This window comes from Myotis nattereri (assembly GCF_964212035.1).
Source record: "Myotis nattereri genome assembly, chromosome: 16".
Taxonomy (NCBI): Eukaryota; Metazoa; Chordata; class Mammalia; order Chiroptera; family Vespertilionidae; genus Myotis; species Myotis nattereri.
The window spans coordinates 3,703,732-3,726,785 of NC_138091.1; the positions used below are offsets into that span (position 1 = coordinate 3,703,732).

Sequence of the window (23,054 nt, forward strand, 5' to 3'; positions counted from 1 at the left end):
TGAGGTGGGTGAGTGTGGGGAGACTGCCGCACGGCCTGTCAGTAGTGAGGGGAGGGATCCGCAAGGAGCTGTGCTGTCTGCCTTGCTTAGGAGCTGGCTTTGACCCCAAGTGGTTGGAGCCCTGAGCGCGCCCTGCAGAGAAATGCGGTCATCAGGTTTATTGAGTAATTCATCAGTTGATTTCTCACATAACTGGGACTTTAACCCTACACAAACCCAGAGAGTAGTCGCCCCGTGTCCCACCTGGCGCTGCTGCCACTGCACTATGTCGCTTGCCTTTTTGCTGGAGTGTTTTAACTGAAACCCAGCACGAGTACTTGAGTTCGTGTCTAACAGCTGTGACCTACAGTTGTGCCCGCATTGCACCCCATGGAGCTGATACTGATCCCGGAGTCCCTGTCCCCGTTCATCTTAAAAGTGCCTTGTATGGTTGGTGCTGCGTCAGCCCCCAGCCTGCACGGGGCATTTAGTGGTGTGTCTTTTAGTCTCTGGGTGAGCAAGGCCCCTTCCGGTGTTGCTTATTTGCTGAGGGTCCTTTATCCGTGGATTTTCCCCACTGTTTGGACGTGGCAGCCCCGTGGGTCTCTACCAGTCACTGTAAAAAGGCCCTTGGGGCTCAGTTCCTGGCTGGCTGGGGGTTGGGGTGTCAGCTGTGTGAGTGGCTCACTACCTTGTTGCTGGGGCTCGGCTCCCCTAATGCTTGTTGCTGAGGTCACCGTACCTCCAGGGCATGAAGCCAGGACTGCTCAGGCCCACCTTGGCTCCTGGGTTTTTAGCTCAGATTCTCCACTAAAGGGTCTTCCCCAGAGATTCAGCTCACACAGGGCGAGGGGCGAGATGGTCCCCTCTCGTTTCAGCCCAGGCCTGGGACTTCGTGTCTGACTGCTGCATGGACACACTGAAGGGGTGGGGGTGAATCGGGTGCGGTTGGGACCCTGATGCACTTTTGGGATGAGGACCCTATTCTGAGTGTGTTGCCAGGGCTGGTGAGGGGATGTGGGGCTGGGAGAGAGCTGAGGCTTTGTGATGGGGCGGCACTGCTGAGAGGGGGCGGAGGGTGCAGTGCGTGGGTTTGGGAGGTCAGGGTCCAGTTTGTGTGCCATTGACATCTCCGTGGAGATGCCTCTTTAGGAGAGTTGTGTCCGAGGCCCGGATTGTGGTCAGCAGTTTAAAGAGGGTGCCCAAGGCCACAAGGCTGGCTGAGGTCACCCCAAAGAAGTGGGGCAGGAGAGACCCAGCCCTGGGTCCCAGTGTCGGGAGAGGAGGGGAGGGATCTGTTGTGTATGGGCTGATCCCTGCCTCACAGCCTGTTGCCCCACAGCGGCCCACCACGGACCCACCATGTGGGCAGGCACCAACTCAGGCTCTGTGTTTGCCTACGCACTGGAGGTGCCAGTGGCAGTGGCAGGCAGCGAGAAGCGGCCCGAGCGAGCGGTGGAGGCTGTGCTGGGCAAGGAGGTGCAGCTAATGCATCGTGCGCCTGTGGTGGCCATTGCCGTGTTGGATGGGCGTGGCCGCCCACTGCCTGAGCCCTTCGAGGCCTCTCAGGACCTGGCCCAGGCCCCGGACATGCAGGGTGGCCATGCAGTGCTCATCGCATCTGAGGAGCAGTTCAAGGTGAGCTGCTGCAGATACCTCCAGGCTCCTGCCTCCTAGATACCACTGGACCCCCTAGAACTCCTGCCTGGCCTATTGCCTACCTGCTGAGCCCCCGCAGGACCCCACGCAGCTAGCAGAGGTGCCCCTGCAGAGCCCCGAGGACTTCCTCAGCTTGTGTGCCTGCAGGACCCTCATACCTCACTGGGCCCCCCCAGAACCCCTTGACCCACTCCTCTGGGCTCTGGCAGGAGGTCATGGTTTGGGGACATACCAACCATCTAACCATTACAACCCAGCGTGACTGGTTTTGCCAGGCTCTATGGGAAGGGCCCTGGGAGGCTTTAGGAACAGTGTGGAGCCGGGTCAGGTCTGAGGGCAGTTCCAGGGGGGTGGGTGTTCAGGCAGGGGTGCTGGTGGCCAGGGGCATGGGCCTGTGTGGCAGGCTGGGCTCTGCGTAGGGCTCGGGGCGTGGACTGGACCAGGCTGTGCTCACTGGCCATCTGCCCGCTGCCAGGTGTTCACACTACCCAAGGTGAGCGCCAAGACCAAGTTCAAGCTGACAGCCCATGAGGGCTGTCGTGTGCGCAAGGTGGCACTGGCCACATTCGCCAGCGTGGCCTGCGAGGACTATGCCGAGACCTGCCTGGCCTGCCTCACCAACCTGGGTGACGTGCACGTCTTCTCGGTGCCGGGCCTGAGGCCCCAGGTGCATTACTCCTGCATCCGGAAGGAGGACATCAGCGGCATCGCCTCCTGTGTCTTCACGCGCCACGGCCAGGGTGAGGCGAAGGCTCTCTGGGGCAAGGCCCAGGCGGGTCCAGGGGAGTTCCTGAGAGCGTCAGCAGCAGGGGTATCCAGTGTGGGCGCAGCGCCGGCCAGGGTGTGGGAGGGCTAGTCTGTCCGTGCGGGCAGAGACCAGCTGCGGGCTGAGGGTGGGGCCATCTCCTGACTTCACTCTTGGCTCCTTCTCTCCCACCCACCAGGTTTTTACCTGATTTCCCCATCGGAGTTTGAACGCTTCTCCCTAAGTGCCCGGAACATCACAGAGCCGCTCTGTTCTCTGGACATCAGCTGGTCCCATGGTGCTGCCCATGCCAGGTACACGGAGGGGGTAGCCCTTGGCCCGGGAGGCCTTTGATCAAGGCTGCTGTCATCCCCACCCCCAGATTCTGCATGGAGCAAGGGTGGCCCTCCCTGGTGTCTCTCTAGTCCCAGGTCTCAGGAATGGGACGACAGGGGTTTGGTCCTTTGAGCCTTGAGGTGCCTCCCTGTGACCCCATCATGGCCCTGTCTCTGCAGCTACAGACTCCAGGAGTCGCCCAAGCTGAGCCAGGCTAACGGGACCCCCGGCATCCTCCTGGCCCCACAGAGCCGTGATGGAAGCCCTAATCCTGTCCACAGCAAAAGAGCTGGTGAGGGGCTGGGCATGAAACGGGTGGCAGGACCCCAGCCAGGCAGACATAGGGAGGCTTCTGCGGGAGGCACAGCTGGAATCCTAGGGAGGGTGCGCCAGGCTAGAGCGGGGCAGGGGGTTTAACACGTCCTACGGCTGCAGAGGGTCCCAGGGGTCCTAACAGAGGCCCGATGCTTCCTCCCTGCAGACACCCCAGAGCGACCCGAGGCCATGCTCTCGCCCATGTCCATTGACTCGGCCATCAGTGCTGACGCCACTCTGGACACAACAGGGGACATCACGGTGGAGGATGTGAAGGATTTCCTGGGGTGAGGTGGGCGGGCAGGATCCACAGGAGGGCTGCCTTGGCTCCCAGCCTACCTCCCGCCTCAAACTAGTGTCCCAGCCAGGCATGCAGGAGCGAGGAGGGGCCTCACCCCAAGTCCTGATCACCGCCCCTTTCCCCAGCTCTTCGGAGGAGGCTGCGAAGAATCTGAGGAACCTGGTGGAAGACGAGGCTCGAGCCTGTGCCATCCTGATTAAATGAGGTGCTGCAAGTGTGGGCCACTCTGGCTGTCCTGGGTTCTTGGCCTCAACCCCAGGGGTCCCGCCTGGCTTCCCATCTGAGAGCCCAGCAGGCCCGTGAGGCCAGTGCTCCGGAGCCTGCTGCTCTCCAGGCTGTCCCTCAGGGCTTCGGGGCCGCACAGATGTGACCTTCACCGTTTCGTATTAAACAGAGCCAGCCTGTCAGCCCCCTGGGTGTCCTAGGTTGTGTTTGGAACAAGAGGTGGTGGCAGCTTTGGGCTCAGGAGGTTTGGCCAGCCCCTTTCAGCAGCTGAGATCACCCAGGCACAAGGCGGGGCCCCGTGGGGTGAGCCTGAACGGGGCCTGGCCTGAGACTGGCCACCACTGCAGCCTCAGTGTGGCCCTGTCCACATTTGGAGCCCATAATTTGCTACCTAGAGCCCCCCCACACACACACACACCCACAATCAGGTACAGACCCAGCTCTGTTTCTTGCTGGGGACACCCCTGGCCACAGTGGACTGAAGTGCGCAACGCTGAGGCCTGGCCAGCCTCTCCAAGCAGTTCCTGCTGGGTCCTTGCCCCGGGGCTGGGGCGGCCCTTTGCCTGCCTGGAGGAGCCTGAGAGGTGGCAGCCAAGGAGCCAGGCTGTCTGCCCCTTTGGCCTCCCTGGACCTCTGCTGACCATTCTTCTCCTCTCCAGGAAGGCCAGGACTACCTGCCACCACTGCCTTGCTTGGAGCTGGGATCCAGGACCTGTGTCCCTTCCCAGCCCTTCGCAGACGACGCCTGCTCACCTGTGGGCCCCAGCGGCACCTGCCCACCTTGGCCCCGGGGTGTGGGCCTGGAACTCGGGTGGACTCGGACTGGCCTCTCCTACAGGCAGTACCTGGAAGCCAGCTGCCACAAGGAAGGACACACACCATCCTTTCCCCCTCCTTTTGCAAAGAATATTTTTCTAATGCCCGGACTGGACAGTGCTGGGCTGGACACTCCTTTCTAAAACTATTTTGGTACTTGTTCCTGGGCTAGCATGTCCCCCTCTTCCCACCCTGTACGTTTGTGTGAGAGAGACACTGGGCGCTCCCTTGGCACCCAGGACGGGGGCCCAGTCAGGTATGTGTATGTGGGGGTCAGAATGGTTTCCCTGTAGATTGTACCTTGGGGGTTTTCTGTAATTTTAACATTAGCGCTGTTTTAATATGAAAAATGCTGATTTTTAATATTGAAAATAAAAGCATTTAATATCTCTTAAAGGGCAACCATGTCTCCTTTATCCCTAGCAGGGAAGGGGGTGTCACACATGAGCTCACACCGAGGGGTCTCATTTCCCATCAGGGCTGCCCCCTTGGTGCCACTTGGGCTGTGCTGCGGGGGGGCTGTGGCACTGGGCATGACATAGCAGGGCTGCCCCCTGACACAGCCCCTGGCTAGGTGGTGGGTGAAGAGGCCCTTGCTCTCCTCACCCTGAGCTTGGGGCTTCCACAGGGGCACTGCAGGGGGTGGCAGCTGCTCTAGGCCAGGGCCTTCCGGAAGGTGCTCCAGGCATGGAAGCAGCGAGTAAAGGCATGCTGCTCGTTGCCCTTGCGGACCAGGCGCAGGCGGCGGGGATGCTCGTGCTCTTTGGCGCGCATGTGCTGGATGTACACCTGGGGAGCGGACATGCATGAGTCTTGGGCAGGCCTTCCAGACCATTCCCGCCAGCCGCAGCCCTCCCTCCACCCAGCTCACCTGGCAGGCCTTCAGACTCAGCTTGATCTCCACCTGGCTTGTCTGGGTCCCCACCCACATGTAGACCTGTGGGCATGACGGGAGGTGGTCAGGGGGGACCTGGGCTCAGGATTCCCACTGACAAATGGGTGGGCTCCTTGAACAGGCAGGGTCAACAGGGGCCTCACCTCTTGGCCATTGTCTAACAACATGATGTCATCATCTGCCAGGTCATCTTGGCAAAAGTCAGAACATTTCTCAGTCACTGCGAAGTAACCCTTCTCATTGGAGCACCTGGGGGTCAAGGGTCAGGCAGAGGTCAGGGTCATGAGCAGCAGTCCCAGGCCGCAGGCGGCAGCGGGGGAGGGCCTGGCCCAGCCTCACCGGAAGAGCCGGGTGTGCTTCATGTACTCGGCATCGTCGTCATAAGGCTTCTGTGTGCCTAGGCCCACCCAGAAGAAGTTCTCGGGCTCCTCGCCTTCGCTGATGACCTGTGGGTAAGAGGCTGGCTCAGCATGGGGTCCCTGTCCGCCCCCACTGGCCTATCTGGCCACTGCCTGCCCTGGTCACCTGCTTGCTGTAGGAGGCCTCAAACATGGTGTTCAGTATATCCTCCGCCAACTTGGCCTCATCCGGGTCGGACGCCCGGCCCACCCACGCGTACACGATGCCCTGGTTGTCCTCACTCTCAAAGGGAACCTGGGGAGTGTGCAGAGGATTCAGGTCAGGCCCACCCTGCAGCCCCCACCCCCTGCAGCCCCCACCCGCACCCACAGTCCTGGTCGCTCCCACAGCCGCACCTTGAGAATGAAGCAGAACTCGGAGTTGAGGAGGCTGGAGTCGGTGTTTATCTGGATGCACCTGGGCACGGGGGGAGGGAGGTCAGCAAGGAGTCGGTGGCTCACTGAGCCCACCTGCCCATCTGTGCCCCTCCCCAGCCAGGCACCGGGTACAGAGGGCGCTGCCGTTGGTTCGAATCTGGTAGAGGCTGGGCTGCAGGGCACCCTGAGCTGCCTTCCTCCGGCCGCGGTGGATGATGAACTTCCTCTTGAAATGGGACAGGAACTTGGGGTTCTCCTGCTGCTGCGTCATGCGCACCACCTGGGTGTATGCAAATGTCGGGGGCAGCTCCGTGGGACCCCCCCCTACCCTTCACGGGCCAAGCCTTCTCTGGGTCTGAGTCCCACTCCCACAGACACACCCCCCCTGGGCTATGGGGGTATGGCATGGCGCCGTAGGGGCACGGCAGGCGCACCTCTAGCTTGCCAGGGAAAAGGCTTTCGAACTTCTTCTGCAGGCTGAAGGTGAAGGTGAGCCAGCCCATGTTGGAGGCTTCGCGGCCCTGCCAGAAGTACACGATGCACTGGAAGTCCTCCTCGGGCTGCCGGTCCGCCTCCGCCACTGCCTCCTCGCCTTCTTTGCCCACGGCCCCCGCCTTCTCCTCTTTCTCTTCCTTCTCCTCCTCCTCGTACTCCACAGGGACCCAGTACCTGCAGGGTCAGAGGGCAGTGAGCGGGGCCCAGGGCAGGGAGGGGCTGGGCCAGGGAGGCACTCGGGGACAGCACCTGCAGAGGAAGACGTAGCAATCCTGCGTGTAGAAGTGGCCGAACTCCTCCTCCGGCAGCCGAGCGAACTTCTTACCCTCCAGCACGAAGCCCTCCATGCCGTCCAGGTCCTCGTTCCACTCCTCCATCAGCTGCTCGGCCTGCGTGTGACACCCCACCCCTGCTGGGGGGCCTCTGGAGCCGGCCCTCCTCACTGGGCAGGGGCCTGCACCGAGCCTCCTCCCAGGACCCAGGGCAGCTCCATCCCATTCAGCTTGGGCCAAGTCCACCCCGCCCATCACCCAGGCCCCGCCCCACGTCCTATTACCCTAGGCCCCGCCCCATCACCCAGGCCCCGCCCCCGTCCTATTACCCTAGGCCCCGCCCCCACCTCCGCTAGCGCCATGGGCGGCTGCCTTGGCAGGAAGAGTGCAGTGAGGTCAGCCTTCATCTCATCTTTCTTCTCAGCATCACGCTTCACCTTCCCGGCAAGTCCCTGGCCCTGTAACACGGCCTCTGCATTGCGTGTGTAATCCACCGTCAACACGTCATCCCAATTCTTAAACTTGGCTTTGAACACCTGCCAAGGGGAGAAAACGCAAGTGAGGGTCAGCCAATTAAGGCTGGGGTGGAAGTAGATGGGGTGAGGCTCGGTTGGCGGACATGGGGGTGTGAAGGTGGGGTCTAGAAACCAGAAGTGGGAGGGGCAGGTCACGGAGGATGGAGCCCAAGAAAAGGGGGCCTAGGAAGCGGGAGTGAGCCGGCATGGAGGGGCGGGGCCTGGCAGCAGCACAGAAGCGGTGGGGGTGGCTCAGAGGGTCCCGGGGAGGAGCCCCGGTGCGGCCCGCACTGCTACCTGTGCCTCAGTGCCCTCCAGGCTGCGGCTGACCGTGGCGTAACGTGGTCGGTGCAGCATTCCGCACAGCTCCTGGCCAAGCTTGAGGGCGGCGGCACGCACAAGGCGTGGGGACTTGCGGCCGAGCCAGATGAACACGTCGGACCAACAGTCCAGGATGTACACGCAGCGCGTGTCCAGCAGGCTCTGCAGCTGCGGGGCCAGAGGCTGGGGTCAACCAGTGCTGGGCTAAAGGGGAAGGTCCTGCCTCCTCGCCCTCCTTCCTGTGCGTCTCACCAGCCGCATGCCCGGCATCAGTTCCACCTTGGGCGGCTTCTTATGCTCCACTGACAGCTTGTAGTTGATCTGGGGCAGCTCCAGGTAGCCCAGGCCCAGGCCCACCTAGCAGGAGGAAAGGCCAGCGCTGTCGGGGCAGGGTCTGGGGACACAAGCCCCACCACAAGTCCTGATCCGGAGCACTCGGGTCCGCTGCCTGCTCCTCTCGGGGCCTTATCTCTTCCCAAGGACATTGTAAGGGTACCCTATCAGTGGAAGGACTTGTAAATGGTACTTTTCCTGCCTACTCTCTCCAGAACTTACTATTTTTTCTAATTTTCTAACTTGTCCTTTTTCTGCTCACAGCACCCCAGAATTAAGGCCAGGTTCTCAGGCCCAGCACGCAGGCACTCTCAGCCTCCCTCTCTGCAGCTCCTTCCAGCAAACACAGCCCAACACTATGCTAATGGCCTGACTCAGAGCCAGCCTCCAGACCTTTGCTCAGGGCGATTCTGTCCAGAAGGTGGCACCCTCGACACCAAAGTCCAGATGAAGACCAGTCACCACGGAGTCCCTGCCCCACCCCGCAACCTGACCCCTGGTGGAGTCAGGCCCGCCCTGCAGCCCCGCTCACCTTATACAGCTTGGGCTGCGGTGGCCAGAAGTCATCAGGCACGTGCTGTTTGATCTCAGAGGGCTCACCCCCTAGTGCCTCCCAGAACTCTGGGGGCTCCTGGCCCTGCACCAGCAGCGTGATCTCTGCCTTCCCTTTCCGCTCGTTCTTGTTAATTTTTTCTGCAAAAAGCCTGAGGACAGGTGCAAAGCCCTTAGTAAGGCCCATACCCCTTCTTAGGTGACAATTCTGCTTTGCACAAAAGCCCTCCCCATGTCTGAGCAGGGTGCATCTCATACCTGGTTTTGGTAGTGCTACTCAGCGTGGCCTGGGCCCCCCGCCACACATAGAGGTCCAGCCCCCGGTCCAGCAGGAAAACAAACCTGGACAGGAGGGGAGGAGGGGCTGTGACAGCTATAGGCAATGACTGTTCCCAGGCCCAAATCCCCCATCATGGGGCTGAGTCTAAAAGAGTTGCTGGAAGGCTGCTTCTTCTAGAGCCCACATCTGTCCCCCACTGGGGGAAGGGGAGGTTCAGTCAGGCACCCCACCTCATATCGTTGGTACTCACCTGGGGTCCAGGGAGGCTCCCTTGAGTGGCACAGGCTCCAACTTGATGTTCTTTTTCCCATACACGCGGTACATCCTGGAGGCCGGAGCAAACGTGGCTTGGAAGGGACACCCCGGGACCAGTTTACCCTAACACCCTCCCCCCAGTCCTTCCAAGCTGAGTCCAGGTCAATGCTGCCCACCCACACATCTCCTCACCTGGTGACGTAGTGCGTGTCCTCGACAGTGTAGAAGCCACTGGCTGTCCCACCCTCAATGTAGGCAATGTCGTTATCAAACACCTGTGTGTGAGGGGGCAGGCCTTTATCATGAGCTAACACCACTTCCCACCAATCCCACCTGTATACAGGTGTGCCGGGTGCTACAAATCTGTGATGACGTTAAAGAGGAGGAATAAGATCTGTGTCTATCAACATAGACACATACTGGAGTGGTAAGATGTACAAATGGAGGGATGTGTTCACTCCTGTGCAGTTCAGGTGCGCACAGCATGCTGAGGTATGTGTACTGGGTACAGAAGGTGTACAGGAGGGCACACTTGGGCGAATCTGGGTAAAATCGAGTGTGGCCTCATCTACATTTAAGCAGCTGGAAGAAGGGCCAGAACCACTCACTAACCCTGCCCACTGGACTCGGTCCAGCCCTTGGCCCTGCCCGTTGGTGTCCAGGTGGTGGCCCTGCCCCCTAGCCATATTGGCCCCAGTTCCCCATCTCTCTTGGCCTCCAATAACCCAGGCCCCCCACCTTTGGCCTCATCTTGTTCCCTTGTCTTCACCATTTTTGCCCCTGCTTTCTGCTTCAGGTCTTGACCCAAAACCACTTTGGTCTCAGCTCCCTGCCTGCCTCATTAGCCATGCCCACCACCTTCGCCCCACCCCTTCGCCCCTGCCCTCGCCGGCCCTCCCAGCCCACGGCACCTGCAGGAACTCCTCGCTCTCGTCGCCCATCTCCTCCCGTGCGGTGCGGCACTCTGCACCCAGGTAGTTGCGCAGGTTCACCGCATGGATGGCAGAACAAGCCTTCTTGTCCAGTGTGGCCTCCCCACCGATCCAGTAATAGATCTCCCAGTTCAGAGAGCCGCTGTCGTCCAGAAAGGTCTGGGGGCCAGGCCACAGTTACGTCAGCCTCACCAGGCAGTCCTGGGCCCGAGCTCACCGAGGGGCTGCTCTGATGGGCAGAGGCTCCCCGCCCAGGAGGGGATGGCGGCCACACCTCTGCCTGGGCCATCTCCACCCGGCCTCCTGTGCAAAGCCTCCCCCACCCGCCTCCGTGAGCAAAGCTGCGGTGCTGAGGCTGCTGAGCGACCTAAGGCAAGTCACGGGGCCGTGCCCGCCTCACCTTGAGCACGATGTAGCAGTCGGCTTCGTAGAACTTGCCGTGTAAGGCCTCCTCCACTAGCACCGGCACGAAGTTCTCGATCTGCCAGATGGTCAGGCCCGGCAGCTGACCCACGTCTTCTGTGAAGAATTCTGAGTAGTCGAGGCGCGGCTTCTCCAGGCCCTGGTCCCAGCGCCGCACCTTACCCCCGGGGGCTCGGGCGTCAGCACTCTCCTGGGGTCACAGTCACAGCGCACGGATTGGTTCTGTGCAGCCACTCACGCCGGCATCTCTACGTCTCACCCGCCTCAGGGGCTTCGCCCAGGGCCCCCCTCCATCGTGAGCTGGGTCACACAGTCTGTCTTGCCCAGAGCCCAGGGCCACCGGCCCTGTCCCAGCCCTCGGCCTGACTTACCTCCTGCTTCCTGTTCTTTTCCTGGGCCACGTCCGACATGCCCTTCAGCACCTGCTTGGCCTGGTCGTCCTGGGCTGAGTCCTTGCGCCTTCGTAGCCGCATCTTTCGAGCCAGGGGATCCTTAGACCCACCCCCTGCTTAGGGGAGAGGCAAACGGCTAAGCCCCGGTTTGGCCTGCCCCAGGGGCATCCAGCCAACCAGGCCAACCCCTTCCACCAGTGTCCAGAGAGCTGCCCCAGAGAGCAGCCCCCTCTCAGGCCAGACCTTCCCGCTTACCAGCTGCTGCGGCGGCGGCCACGGTGGCAGGGGAGGCACCTGCCAGCCGGAGTTGGTTCTGCAGCGAGAAGTCGATGTTGTACCACTCGGCAGTGCGGTCAGCGGGCTTGGGAGGCATGACCAGGCTGGGGTTCTCCCGAACGTCCAGGACCTGCCTCAGGGGGTGAGCAGAGGTGGCGCTGAGCCTGAGTCCCACCTCCCGGCCACACCAAACTTTGTTTCCGCTTTGCAGCCACCAGGGCTGCGGCCAGGGGCCTGGTTCTCATCCTGGCTCAGTGAATGCCCGTCCTGGCCTTCAGTTTTCCCTTCTGTGGGACTTACATGATGCCGTCCAGCATGACATGGATACGGGGATGTAGCTCACCTTCTCCCCAAAAGCACCCAGCAAAGGCCACCCCTCCAGGAGGCCTATGCAGGTCCCTCTCATTCCAGTGACACGCCTGTGCTCGATCCTTCCTGAGGGTCTGTCTGTACCCCCTCCCTCAGCCCCCACCCCTGCGCTGGCCTGGGCCCGCCCCCACCTGGATCTCTGGCAGGAAGTGGATGGCCTCTGGGAGGGTCACCAGGCGGTTCTTGTTCAGGACAAGCTTCCTCAGCTTTGTGCACCTGTGGGGACAGAGCCGGGGCCTGAGACAGGTGACAGAGGGGCAGGGGAACTTCCAGTCCTGGGGGCGGGGCAGGTAGGGCAGAGGCCGCGGGGCCCGGCTAGTGAAGGAACAGTGAGCTCTGAGGCGCTGCAAAGGCGCCAGGCGGGAGCACGCGGACAGCACCTCCTCACAGCTAAGTGACTGAATTCTTTCTGTGACGCTGACAGAGAATTTTCCCAAGTGACCTGCAGATTAAGGGCCCTGGAGACAGACAGCAGAAACATGTTCTGCTCAAATCCGTTTGGAAGTGGCGGGGGGGTCCTCTGCTCTCTGCCTGAGGGGGCGCTCAGAGCCGGAGGGCACACAGGGGGGCACTGTGTCCTCCGGCCTCATGCTGTCAGGGTCCTCCCAAAGGGGGCTCTGGGGACCCAAACTGAGAATCGCTGGCACCACCCGTGTAGTCTCCATCCACAAAGCCAAGGTAAATGGTCCATTTTGTATGATGCCGAAGGCCGCAGGGTGGGTACCAGCTCTCCTGGGTTTAATGCCGTGGCCCCGCCCCGCCCACCCGCCATACCTGCAGAGGCTCTCGGGGATCAGCTCCAGGTTGTTATTGGCGGCCATGAACTCCTCCAGGCTGGCCAGCTTGCCGATGCCCGAGGGCAGCCCGTCGAAGTCCAGATGGTTGGAGTTCAGGTACAGCTTCTTCAGTTTGGTCAGCTTGCAAATGGCCGACTGGAGAGAAAGCAGGCAGGGCGGAGTCAGGGCAGCAGCCAGGGGGGCCCAGGAGCCTTCCTGCCCCCCTCCCCAGGCCTGGACGCACAGGCAGGGAGGTGAGCTGATTTCGGGACAGGTTCAAGGTCTCCACGTGCACCCACTGGTCGATGCACAGGGACAGCTCTGCAATCTGGTTGCTGCTGAGGTTGAGGCGGCGCAGGCTGGAGAGGGTGTACAGGCACTCGGGCACCCGCGTCAGGTCGTTGCAGGACAGGTCCACATCTGGGGCGTGGGGGGAGGGAGCATCAGCCAGGGCCCCCCAGGCAGCTCCAGCGCGGCCAGGCCTGTCCGAACCCCACCGCACCACCTCCAGGCTCTGTGGCTGTCAGCCCGTCACCTAACCGCCCCGAGCCTCAGGAGAAACTCCCTCACACGGGCGTCTACGCATCAACTGGGTGCTCATTACTTGGTGTTCTTACCAGTCACCATGACAACGGGAGAGCTACTCATAACATAAGCAATGCTATCCTTTCCTTTCGGGCGGGGGGGGGGGGGGGTCGGAGAAGCAGGGCTCATCCCTCCCCCCAGAGGAGTGAGGGGCCTGCGGGCAGCAGAGGCTGAGGGCCCGGCACTGCCGACCTGAGAGGTTGCTCAGGCCCTCCAGGCTGGTGGGGAGGTTGCCCTGGGTGCGCTGGGTGTTCCTGAGGTGCAGGGTCTGCAGGGCCGTCAGAGCTGGGAGCTGCCTGCAGGGAGAGGGGGTGGTCAGGCCAGGGGAAGGTGCAAGGGCACAGGACTAAGGGCCTAAGGGACAAGGTCAAGGACAGTTGTGGGGTGAGGTGGACAACACAGGGGACACAGCCCACACCAAACCCAAAATGGGAAGGGTCAGGGCTACTGGGAATCAGGGGCGGGCCAGGTTCCCCAGGGCTGGGTTCTGGAGGGCGTGGCGAGCGCCGCTGACCGTAGCTGTGCGTGCTGCAGGGGGTTCCCGTTGAGCACGAGCGTCTGCAGGTGCACCAGGCGGCGCATCTGCGGGGGCAAGCTCTCCAGGCGGTTCTCGCTGAGGTCCAGGTACAGCAGGTCAGTGAGGTTGATGAAGAGCTGGTTGGGGATGGTGTCAATGCTGGGGCAGGAGGGCGGGAGAAGGGCAGTGAGGCAACCCATCAGCAGCGCATGCCCACCTGGACCCACCTGCCCCTGTGCTGTGGCCCACCCCACGCACCTCCCGGCCTGACAGGCACCTGTTATGGCTGAGGTTCAGCACCAGCATGTTCTTGGCATTCTCCAGCTCCCGAGGGCACTCCGTCAGCTGGTTGTAGCTTAAGTCCTGGGTAGGGGGATAAGGTCAGGTCAGAGGTCAGGCTGGGGGATCAGGCGGGCACTGAGAGGGGAGCAGATGTGGGGGTTTCAGGGCCAAAGGGAGACAGCCAGACCCTGGCAGGAAGGGTGCCTAGGTTAAGGATCTGACTCCCTGGGGAACCTTGGGCAAGGCACTGACTACTCTAAGCCTCAGGTTTCCCATTTGTAAAATGGGACAACAATGGCCTTAGGGACCGTCGTAGTGGGTGGGCAGCCACTGACCAGGACTGAGAGGTCATCCAGCTTGAAGATGTCGTCGGGTACTCCCGAATTCTTCAGGCTGTTGGCTCGAGCCACGATGGCCTGGGGATAAACCAGGAGAAGCAGAGCTCAGGGAGGGCCGCCCCTCAGGAAGTTCACTGGAGGCCAGGCCTGAGTGCTCCCCCGGCCTTGCACACAGTCCCTCCACTGGGCAGGGTCTTCCTATTCTCCCTATGAGCTCCTATTCACGCCTCAAAGCCCAGCTCATATGGGCCCCAGAGCCCAGTTCTCAGGGAACCTTTTCTGATAGAATATCCCTCTTCTTCTCCTTTCCAGAGGGCAAGACAGGGCTGTAGCTCTGAGTCGGCTTCTAGAACAGGGAGGGGTTGGCCCAGAGAGACCAGTGTGGACTGAGTGAGTCTGTTTGTTCTCCCCTTAGGACTGACACCTCGTATTACAGATGTGCTGAGAGTTTGGGGGGGGGGGGGGTCGGCGGGGAATGGTGCTGTGATTTACAAGTAACAGCAGGGCCCGGGCTGTGGCCGCCTCTCCTTCACCCGTCTGTGCGGTACCTGGTGTTCACAGCAGTTCCCGCCGGAACCTCCCCGGAAAGTGGAAGGGACTTGTCTGAGGTCACGCGGGCAGGAAGTGGCAGAGCTGATTGGAACTCAAGCAGCCTGAGTCCTTACCACCTCGGGGTTTGGCTTTGGGTGGGAACGGCCTTTGCCGAGGCCCCAGAGGTCTGGCCGAGCCTGTGCTCTGGGCTACCGGAAGCTCCATGAAGAGGAGCAGTGTACGCAGGCCGCACTGACCACCGCCCCTTCTGCCAAGCCCCCACCCCAGCTCTCCCGCTGCCTGGCTCCGTGACCTCTGGCAAATGCTCTCATCTGTGAACTTGGCAGAGGTCAGGATTATATGGAAAACCCACATGGAATAGTGCTTAGCCACTACCAGTTGTTATTATTGTAGTCGTTGCCCCAAGTAGGTGGACTTCTGGATACTTTCTCTTTTTCACCCAGAGGCTCCTTAACACAGGACATTATTATATTCTCTCCCCTTCAGGAAGGACATGGGGTGGGCAGGGGTGATGGCCCAGCTTGGGGTCTGGCCCTGCCCTCATGCCCCTGGCTTCACTCCAGTCCCCACCCCCAAGCTTGGTGGCCTCTGGCAACACTCACCCGAAGAGATGGCAGGCTGGACAGCTCCCCATGGAGTGTGGTCAGGTTGTTGTGGCTCACAGACAAGTGCTCCTGGGCCAGGACGAAGAGGCAGGGACTCAGTGGGGGGGCTGGGGTGTCTATGGAGTCTCCACTTGCCACCATGACTCTGCACCATTCAGGGGTCCCTCGGCCACACAGGCCCAGTCCACCTCTACAGCCCACTCCCGCACACACCCAGCACCTCCCTCTGCCAGCTCTGCTCAGGCCTGTCAACACCGTTCTCTGTCATCTCTGGACTGCTCTGTCCACCTGCCCCAGCCCCCACGGTACCCACCCTGCCCACTGACAGCTCCTTACCAGCTTCTGCAGGGCAGCCAACTCCTCTGGCAGGTAACAGAGGCCGGTGCGGTTCAGCTTCAGCCACCGAAGACTGGTCATGGCCTTGACATTCTCAGGGAAGTAGCCTCCCTGAGGGACACTGGTGGTGAGGCTGGTCTGGAGAGGAACGTCCCTGCTCTACCACCCTCTATGGCCCCCAACTGCCCATGGAAACCTCTGGGAGCAACAGACGGTGTGACCCGGACAAGGCACTTGGCCACTCGGTGCCTCAGTTCCTCTCCATAAAAGAGGGCTCGTAAAAGCCCCTCGTGGCAGGTGTTGTGAGGAATGACTAATCATCAGGATGGCTGCTGGCCTAAGATCGCCTCTTGCTGGAGGATCTGGATGGAACTGGCTAGTTCCAGGTGACATCTCCAGCACCCACCTGTGCGCTCAGCTTGGCTCAAACGCCTTCACCCAGCACTCCAGGCTCTGCCTGCACCACCGAGTGGGGGTGCCCCCTGAGCCTCTGCCTAGGTCAGTGATGGCGAACCTCTGACACGCGTGTCAGAGGCGACACGCGAACTCATTTTTTTGGTTAATTTTTCTTTGTTAAATGGCATTTAAATATAGAAAATAAATATCAAAAATATACATCTTTGTTTTACTATGGTTGCAAATATAAAAAATTTCTGTATGTGACACAGCACCAGAGTTAAGTTAGGGTTTTCAAAATGCTGACACGCCGAGCTCAAAAGGTTCGCCATCACTGGCCTAGGTCCTACCTGTGCCCTCACCTTGCCCTCAGCCTGCAAGCCATTTGTGGTAAGATCCAAACCGCTAGTGCAAGGCCCCAGCTGCCCCCTACACAGGCACTGCCTCCTCGGTCATTCAGCCCCCAAATCCGAACGGCAGGGAGCCTGGCAGCATATGCCCCCAGGGCCTGGCTGGCGCCGGCTTCCCCACACAGCACACTCCCAGCCGGGACTCAGACTTCAATCTGGGAAGGACACACGGAGACCCCGGGTGAGCGGGGTGGACATGGGGGCAGAGGAGCGTGGTGGTCACCTGTGCGTGGGTCAGAGGTGTGTGCACATGATGGATCAATGCAGAAAGAGCCTGCCTCCTCCTCAGGCCTGGCCCGCAGTCTGGCTCCCCAACACTTAACTCCAGCCGAGCCTGCCCACTCCCCTCGCTCCATCCTGGCTGACCCTCCTGTGCCAGGCCAGCTCTCCCCCCCTCCTGGCCCGCCCCTCCGGTCACTGGCCCTGCCCACCGCATCCCGGACGCTCCAGCGGCCTCACCCACCAAGTGGCGGGCCGGCTGGGCGCAGGCTCCGGTGGCCCTGGCCTATCCGCCAGCCGCCCGCAGCTCCTGCCGCTCTCCCGCCGGCTCACCGGGCCTCCCAGAGGGTGGCTTTTCAGCCCCTCGCGGGTGAGAAGCCGCGGAGGCCCGGAGGGGAAGTGACTTGCCCAAGATCGCACCGGAACCGGGCGGTGGCGGGGCTCAGACGCGGGGGCAGTCGGCTGCCGGCTGCGCGGCGGCGAGTCGGGGCCTGATGGGCACCACCTCCGCGGGCCTGGAAGGAGGCCGAGGGGGTCCTTCGCGGCGGGGATCCGAGCCCCCGAGAGCCCCCCGGCCCCGCCCAGGTCCGGCGGCCCAGGCCCGGAGGCGGGCGCGGCAGGAAGGGGCCGGCGGCCGGGGCGGGAGAGACGGAAGGAGAGGAGGGAGCGCGGCCCGCCGCGCCAGCTCACCTTGAAGTCGTTGCCGCTGAGGTCCACGCCGCGCACGAACGGCAGCACCCCGGTGGCCTCCATGGCGCCGCGCTCACTGCCGGGCGGCCGGGGTGCGGGGAGCGCCGCGGGCTGGGCCAGGCCGACCCCGCCCTTCACCCCGCCCCCGGCGGCGGAGAGGCGGAGCCCGGGCCGCGCCCCTCTAGCCCGGCGCCCTGGCGCGTCGCGGGCTGCGCCGCCGCCTCCCCGGCCTCAGTTTCCCCGTCTGTTGGAGGACGGGGGGCGCCTCGAGGGTCCGGGCGCCGCGGGGCGACGCAGCCGAGGGGACGCGGGCACAGCTGCGCGGGGTCTGCCCGCCCGCGGGCCCTGGCGGCGCAGTGGCGACGAAGCCTGGCCGGGCCTGAGGTCCCCGAGCGCCCGGCAAGCCCCGGCCGGCGCCGGCCGCTCTCCCTGGAAATGCTTCCAAGGTTGTCGCCGGAACACACGGGGCCGCCGGTGCAGCTCGGCACACAGCAGGCGCGCGGTCGGTGCGCGTTATTGTCACCCCGCTCGCAGTCCACATTCCCTACATCACACCCTGCGCCGGCAGCGGCCCCGGTAAATAAACGCCGAGTGAGCCACGGGCTGAGCACGATCCTTCTCGGGCGCAAGGGCCCGCGCGGAGCAGCGGCGGGGGTGGCCTCCCGAGTCACTGCTCCGCGGCCAAGAGATAAGAATAGCGCGGCCACCAGGCGGGCCTCTCGCAGAGGTGACCTCAGGGTCACCTGACAGCCGACCGCGCGGCCGCCCGGCCCCGGGAAAGAATGTGGGCCCAGAGCGTCCACAGCGGAGGCTCGAGTTACAGGCGCCCGCGCGTCCCTGCGGGCTCCGGGGAGGGGCGGGGGGCGGGGGGCGGGCCCCGCCCCGCGCTGCCCGCCTCGGAACGTAGCCCGGCGCCTTTAAGACCGGGCGCACCAGAAAGTCCCGCCCCCAGGGACGCGCAACCCGAAGGGGGCGTGGCCTGCCCGCCATTGGATGAGTCGCTCCGTGTTTCGGAGAGACGGCGGGTCTTTAGCGCTCTGATTGGACGCGGGGCCTGCTCGTCTGCGTGTTTTTCGGAGTCGGCGTCGGTTCCCGGGTTCAGATTCCATCTTCGGGCGGCGGGGCGTCCGCCGGCCGATGCGCTGAGGCCGGTGCGCTGAAGCCACGACGCAGGTACGGCCGCTGCCAGCGGGACGCCGGTCAGGGCCGCGGCCTCGCGGAGGAAGGAGGAGATGGCCTGGGCCTCCAAGCTGGGCTTCGAATCCGGCCCCACTTAGTTTCCCCGGGCCCCGTGCCCCCTGTGAACCGGGCTGGACTGGGCCGAGGGGAGAGGACAGGCGGCGCCGGGGGCTGTTTTAACCGCCTGTCCGCCCTCCCCTTCCCGGGTTGGAGGCTGCGGATGGGCCTGCGGGACCCGCCAGGGTGGGCAGGCGGAGCTGGGGAGCGCGCCTCGCGGGTGCTAAGGGGACTCCTGGCTCCTTTGACCGACCCGGGCCCCAGGGCTCAGAGCCTGGGACATGGCGGGGGGGGGGGGGGGGGCGGGTCCCCACGTGGTTCGGGCCTCTCCTCGCCTGGCAGCAGCCCTGGCACCCACAGCCGCGCAGGGAGGGCAGCAGCCCTTGGTGCCCGCAGAGCTGGCCCTGAGCTCAGGGTCACCGCTCAGGTGCCCTCAGGCGGCTCTGCCTGGTGTCTGGCCGGTCCCTGGGCTTGGCCCTGGGTCACACACCCTCGGCTCTCAGGGCCTGAGGCCAGGAGTCCCTGTGGCGGAGCCCGAGGCCGGCAGCCGCCGTTTGGGCTCCTCACCTCTCACCCTCCTCGCTGCTGCCGGCCCCTGGAAGCTGAGCCGCCGACCTTCCCTGTTGCTCGGGTCCCCACCGCGGGGACAGCTCCCCGGCCCGGGTCCCCAGCCCGGGAGGCGGCCAGTCCTCTGGAGCCTGAGTGCAGCCTTTTCCGCTGTCACACGCCCACTGCCAGGCAGCCCGGGCCATCTCCCGCCCGTCCTTGACTTGGCAGCTCTGCCTTGGCGCTGCTCTGTCGAGATGTGGAGGTGACTGGCCACACTGAGATGCCCTCCAGGGCAGGCTGTCTGGGCCCCAGGGCGTGGGTTTCATGGGCCTTGCTTCCTCCTGGGTGCCCGCCCTAGTTAACCAGCGCGAGGCGCCTCTAGGGCCTGACGGGGCCTCTGGGGGGCTAGACCCTGGGGGCTTGCTGTCGTCGGTGCACGTGCTGTCGACTCACTGGCCCGCAGCCTGTTTCTCTGTAAAACTGGAGTGACGATAAGACCTTCCTTAGGGGTCTTTGGGGATGTCAGAATCCTGGGGTCGGGGTGCTGGGCCCTTCTCTGGCCTGCCTTAGGCACTTTCTGTGTGAGCCCCTCTGTCCAGGGGTGGGGTAGGTTGTTTGCAGGTTTGGGGAAGGGGGCTCAGGCAGCCCCCCTTCTCCTCACAAGAAGTCCTGTGAGTGGCCTCTTTCTGTTGAAACTCTCAGGAACCCCCTTGTGGGCTTGAGCCAGGGACCCCAGGAGGATGGCAACCGGAGTGCCTACCCACGCCTGCCCCGTCTGCCTGGCTGCCCCATACTCAGTGGTCCCTGCCCCCTGGCTCTCTTGTAGGCAGACATGGCAGAGTTCTTCCAGAAACGGGGGAAGCGGCATGACGACGACATGCTGGGCAGTGCTGTGAACTTCCTCCTGGCCAATGCCCGCCTGGTGCTGGGTGTGGGCGGGGCTGCCGTGCTGGGTATTGCCACCCTGGCTGTGAAACGGGTAAGGCCATGGTGGACCAGTGAACCTGGGGCTCCCAGGGGAGGATCACAGGGCTGGGGCCTGCAGCGGGGCCCTGGGAGGGGGCTGGGGACTGCCCACGGCTGGCATCTGCTTCTCTACCCAGCAAGCTTGTTGGCTTTGCCCTGGGCTGTGCTGTGCTGCCCAGGCTTCAGGTGCGCTGACCTGTGCACTCTGCCTGCAGCTCATTGACAGGGCTGCCAGCTCGCAGGACGAGGATGACGCCAAGGCAGACGCCACGAGCCTGGAGGACAGCTGGAAGGAACTGAGCCTGCTCAAGGCCGCACCACGCCCACAGCCCCGGCCCTCACTGGCTGCCCCCAGCCAGCCTATGCTGCTCCCAGTCCCCTCACTGTTTGCCCCAGGTGAATGGCACCCCTTCCCCTCTAACCTGGTGGGTCCCCCTTTGGTGGTCACACTCAGGAGATGCAGCCCAGGCTCTGCCACTGACCAACTGTGCCCTGTGCAAGCCCCTCTCCCTCCAGGGGTGTGGGCTCCCTGCATGTTTCATGGTGTGTTTTTCTGCCCTTCGGCCAACCACTGGGACATGTGGACTTTGGGGTGATATCACAGTAGGGCAGTAGCCTTCTGATACGGGGGCCTCAGGTCAGGAAACCGAGGTCCAGGACCGCCCTGCACTCTGCATGAGCTGTTTTGGTCCCAAAGAGCTGGGGAGCTGAGGCAGTGAGAACTTGTCATCAACGTAGTCTTTCTACGTGAGGACTTGGCGGGGTGCTCTTTCTCAGCTGGTCTTTTACAGGTGAGGGGAATGAGGCCCGGGGCCAGTCCACACCTGGTAGCCTGGGGGAGGTGTCGTGGCCCATCCCAGGGCCTTCTGACGTGTTCCCTGGCCCTTTCCCTCTGCAGAGGGGCCTGCCGGTGCGGGCCCTCAGTCGCCTCCTCAGCTTGCCTCCCCAGGACTCTTGTGCCTGACATTCCAGGAGAAGCTGTTGGCGTTCGAGCGAGACCACGTGAGCATCCCAGTGTCCCACGTGGCTCTGGCCAAACAGTTGGTTGGCGACATTGCCCTAGAGCTGCAGGCCTACTTGCGGAGCAAGTTCCCAGAACTGCCCTTTGGGGTGCTTGTGCCTGGGGGGCCGCTTTATGATGGCTTGCAGGCAGGGGCTGCTGACGATGTGCGTCTCCTGGTACCCCTGGTGCTGGAGCCGGGTCTGTGGAGCCTGGTACCTGGCATGGACACTGTGGCCAGGGACCCTCGCTGCTGGGCTGTGCGTAGGACTCAGCTTGAATTCTGTCCCCGCGGAAGCAGCCCCTGGGACCGCTTCCTGGTGGGTGGCTACCTCTCTTCCCGTGTCCTGCTGGAGCTGTTTCGCAAGGCCCTGGCCGCCTCCGTCAACTGGCCAGTCATTGGCAGCCTCCTCGGGTGCTTGATCTGGCCCAGCGTGGCTTCGGAGGAGCTGCTGCTCGAGGTGCAGCATGAGCGCCTGGAGCTCACTGTCGCTGTGCTCCTGGCCATCACTGGCGCCAGCGCTGAAGACCGGCTCCTGGTGGCCTGGCCCCTGGAGGGGCCGGCTGGGAACCTCTGGCTGCAGGATCTGTACCCGGCGGAGGCTGCCAGGCTGCGGGCTCTGGATGGCTGTGAGGTTGGGACCCGCCGGCGGCTGCTGCTGCTACTGTGTCGTGTCTGCCGCGGCCATCCGGCCCTGAGGCAGCTGAGCCGGGGCCACCTCACCCAGGTGGTCCTGCGTCTGGGAGAGGAGGAGGTGGACTGGGCCGAGGAGGCCTTGGGGGAGCGCTTTCTGCAGGCTGTGGAGCTGCTCATCGGCAGCCTGGAGCGGGCCAGCCTGCCCTGCCATTTCAACCCTGGTGTGAATCTCTTCGCCAGCCTGTGCCAGGAGGAGATCGACAACCTTGGCTACGTGCTGTACCTCGGCCTCCAGGCCCCCGAGGGGCTGCTGTAGATGGGGCAGGGCAGGCTGCGTGTGTTCTGATGCTGGTGAGCTGCACGCTTCTCCCAGGGATCTGGAGAGCATCCTTTCTTTTGCTTTCAGCCAGGATAAAAAAGGTGCGTTGGCTAAGGCCACGGGGTTAGCATGTGCAGAGGCAGCCATCACTCGGACCCTCCGATCTCGGAGCGCTTGGGCTGCACTGCCTCTCAGGCAGCCTGGAATGCCAGCCACTCACACCCACTCCCTTAGTCCTCTGGGCCGACCCCTGGACCTTGGGCCTGGTCCATCATCACCAGCAGAGGATCCCCTGACAGCAGATGGCGCTGCTGTGGCAGGCAGGGGCTAAGGCTGGCTCTGTCGTTCTGTTGAGGGTGAGTTGGTGCTTTCCTTGGGTGCCAGCTCCAGGCATCTGTAGGGTCTGGTGCAGGATGGTGAATACCAGGTGTTTGTTCATGCCCCATGGGCCGGAGTCCCCTGGCACCCGTGGAATGGAACGCAGCTCTTTGGCTGACTTAGTTTCCTGATGTCGTCTGTGGTCTAGTTTGCTTGTTGAACTCTCCTCCAGCCGGGAGTGGGGGCTCAGCCTGGGGTGCTGCCCACCTCACACCTGTGAAGGCCCTTTCCCCTCCATCTGGCGAGTTTTCTCTTCGGCTGTTGGAGGTCCCTGCGAGAGCCCCTGCCCCACGGGGGAGCCAGGGCTCTGTGCTCCTGCCTTGCCTAGAGCCAAGGGTGTCTCGCTAGCTGCTACTGGGCCAGCCGGAGAGCAGAGGCTGTGCCCTCCGGGGAAGGCCTGCGGTGCAGGTGGCCTGGGCAGTGCCACGTGGACAGCTCAGCTGACTCCTGCACTCTCCCTGCAGCCTGGCAGAGGTCAGGGCTAGGAAAGGGAGGGCCGACCGCCCCTTCCCTGTGGTCCTCCTGCCTTGGGCATCCTTCCTGCTGAAGCCGAGCTATGCCTCAAAGAATGTAAACAAGAATAAAAGAAAACAAGCCTTCGTGTGACGCGTGCTGTCTCATGAGCAGCTGTTGGGAGCTCTGGAAGCTGGGCCAGGGGCTGGGAATGGACCTGGAGGGGTGATATGGAGGGAGGTGACAAGGTTGCTGGTGTGATGCCTTGCTTTTTTTAAAAAAATATATTTTATTGATTTTTTACAGAGAGGAATGGAGAGAGATAGTTAGAAACATCGATCAGCTGCC

The 23,054-nt window shown here is 62.9% G+C and overlaps 3 protein-coding genes across 3 annotated transcripts in view; 2 read left to right on the plus strand and 1 right to left on the minus strand.

Moving 5' to 3' along the window:
* The window catches only part of LLGL1 (LLGL scribble cell polarity complex component 1), a 16,824-nt gene extending 12,048 nt beyond the window's left edge, over positions 1 to 4,776 (plus strand). The window contains exons 17-23 of the mRNA XM_081108751.1: positions 1,322 to 1,617; positions 2,114 to 2,378; positions 2,583 to 2,697; positions 2,899 to 3,011; positions 3,201 to 3,321; positions 3,461 to 3,540; positions 4,220 to 4,776. Coding sequence (XP_080964877.1) covers positions 1,322 to 1,617; positions 2,114 to 2,378; positions 2,583 to 2,697; positions 2,899 to 3,011; positions 3,201 to 3,321; positions 3,461 to 3,539 — 989 coding nt within the window. The 3' untranslated portion in view covers position 3,540; positions 4,220 to 4,776. The remainder of the gene's footprint in view (positions 1 to 1,321; positions 1,618 to 2,113; positions 2,379 to 2,582; positions 2,698 to 2,898; positions 3,012 to 3,200; positions 3,322 to 3,460; positions 3,541 to 4,219) is intronic.
* On the minus strand, positions 4,699 to 17,312 carry FLII (FLII actin remodeling protein). The gene is made up of 30 exons (XM_081108750.1): positions 17,169 to 17,312; positions 15,454 to 15,564; positions 15,115 to 15,186; positions 13,958 to 14,038; positions 13,618 to 13,703; positions 13,338 to 13,499; positions 13,016 to 13,119; positions 12,483 to 12,658; positions 12,237 to 12,394; positions 11,594 to 11,678; positions 11,073 to 11,223; positions 10,797 to 10,933; positions 10,403 to 10,615; positions 9,982 to 10,161; positions 9,263 to 9,345; positions 9,066 to 9,140; positions 8,794 to 8,877; positions 8,516 to 8,687; positions 7,903 to 8,007; positions 7,627 to 7,818; positions 7,162 to 7,350; positions 6,792 to 6,931; positions 6,482 to 6,716; positions 6,173 to 6,327; positions 6,027 to 6,087; positions 5,797 to 5,925; positions 5,611 to 5,717; positions 5,415 to 5,520; positions 5,248 to 5,313; positions 4,699 to 5,165 (listed from the first exon to the last, which is right to left on the minus strand). Exons 1-30 carry the CDS (start codon positions 17,229 to 17,231, stop codon positions 5,031 to 5,033), a joined length of 3,813 nt encoding a protein of 1,270 aa, XP_080964876.1. The 5' UTR covers positions 17,232 to 17,312; the 3' UTR covers positions 4,699 to 5,030.
* A 963-nt stretch (positions 17,313 to 18,275) lies between these two features.
* On the plus strand, positions 18,276 to 22,852 carry MIEF2 (mitochondrial elongation factor 2). Its single transcript, XM_081108754.1, has 4 exons — positions 18,276 to 18,341; positions 19,780 to 19,932; positions 20,135 to 20,315; positions 20,818 to 22,852. Exons 2-4 carry the CDS (start codon positions 19,786 to 19,788, stop codon positions 21,870 to 21,872), a joined length of 1,383 nt encoding a protein of 460 aa, XP_080964880.1. The 5' UTR covers positions 18,276 to 18,341; positions 19,780 to 19,785; the 3' UTR covers positions 21,873 to 22,852.
* The last annotated feature ends 202 nt before the right edge of the window (positions 22,853 to 23,054 follow it).

Excerpts from the sequence above, each read along its gene's own strand:
- FLII (XM_081108750.1), bottom strand. The coding sequence starts at position 17,231 with ATGGAGGCCACCGGGGTGCTGCCGTTCGTGCGCGGCGTGGACCTCAGC. Across the intron at positions 14,039-15,114 it reads CCAGCCTGCCATCTCTTCGG|GCCATCGTGGCTCGAGCCAA; the intron begins GTGAGTGTTGCC and ends GTTTATCCCCAG. Across the intron at positions 9,346-9,981 it reads AGAGCGAGGAGTTCCTGCAG|GTGTTTGATAACGACATTGC; the intron begins GTGCCGTGGGCT and ends CCTCACACACAG.
- MIEF2 (XM_081108754.1), top strand. The coding sequence starts at position 19,786 with ATGGCAGAGTTCTTCCAGAAACGGGGGAAGCGGCATGACGACGACATG. Across the intron at positions 19,933-20,134 it reads CCACCCTGGCTGTGAAACGG|CTCATTGACAGGGCTGCCAG; the intron begins GTAAGGCCATGG and ends CTCTGCCTGCAG. Across the intron at positions 20,316-20,817 it reads CCCCTCACTGTTTGCCCCAG|AGGGGCCTGCCGGTGCGGGC; the intron begins GTGAATGGCACC and ends TTCCCTCTGCAG.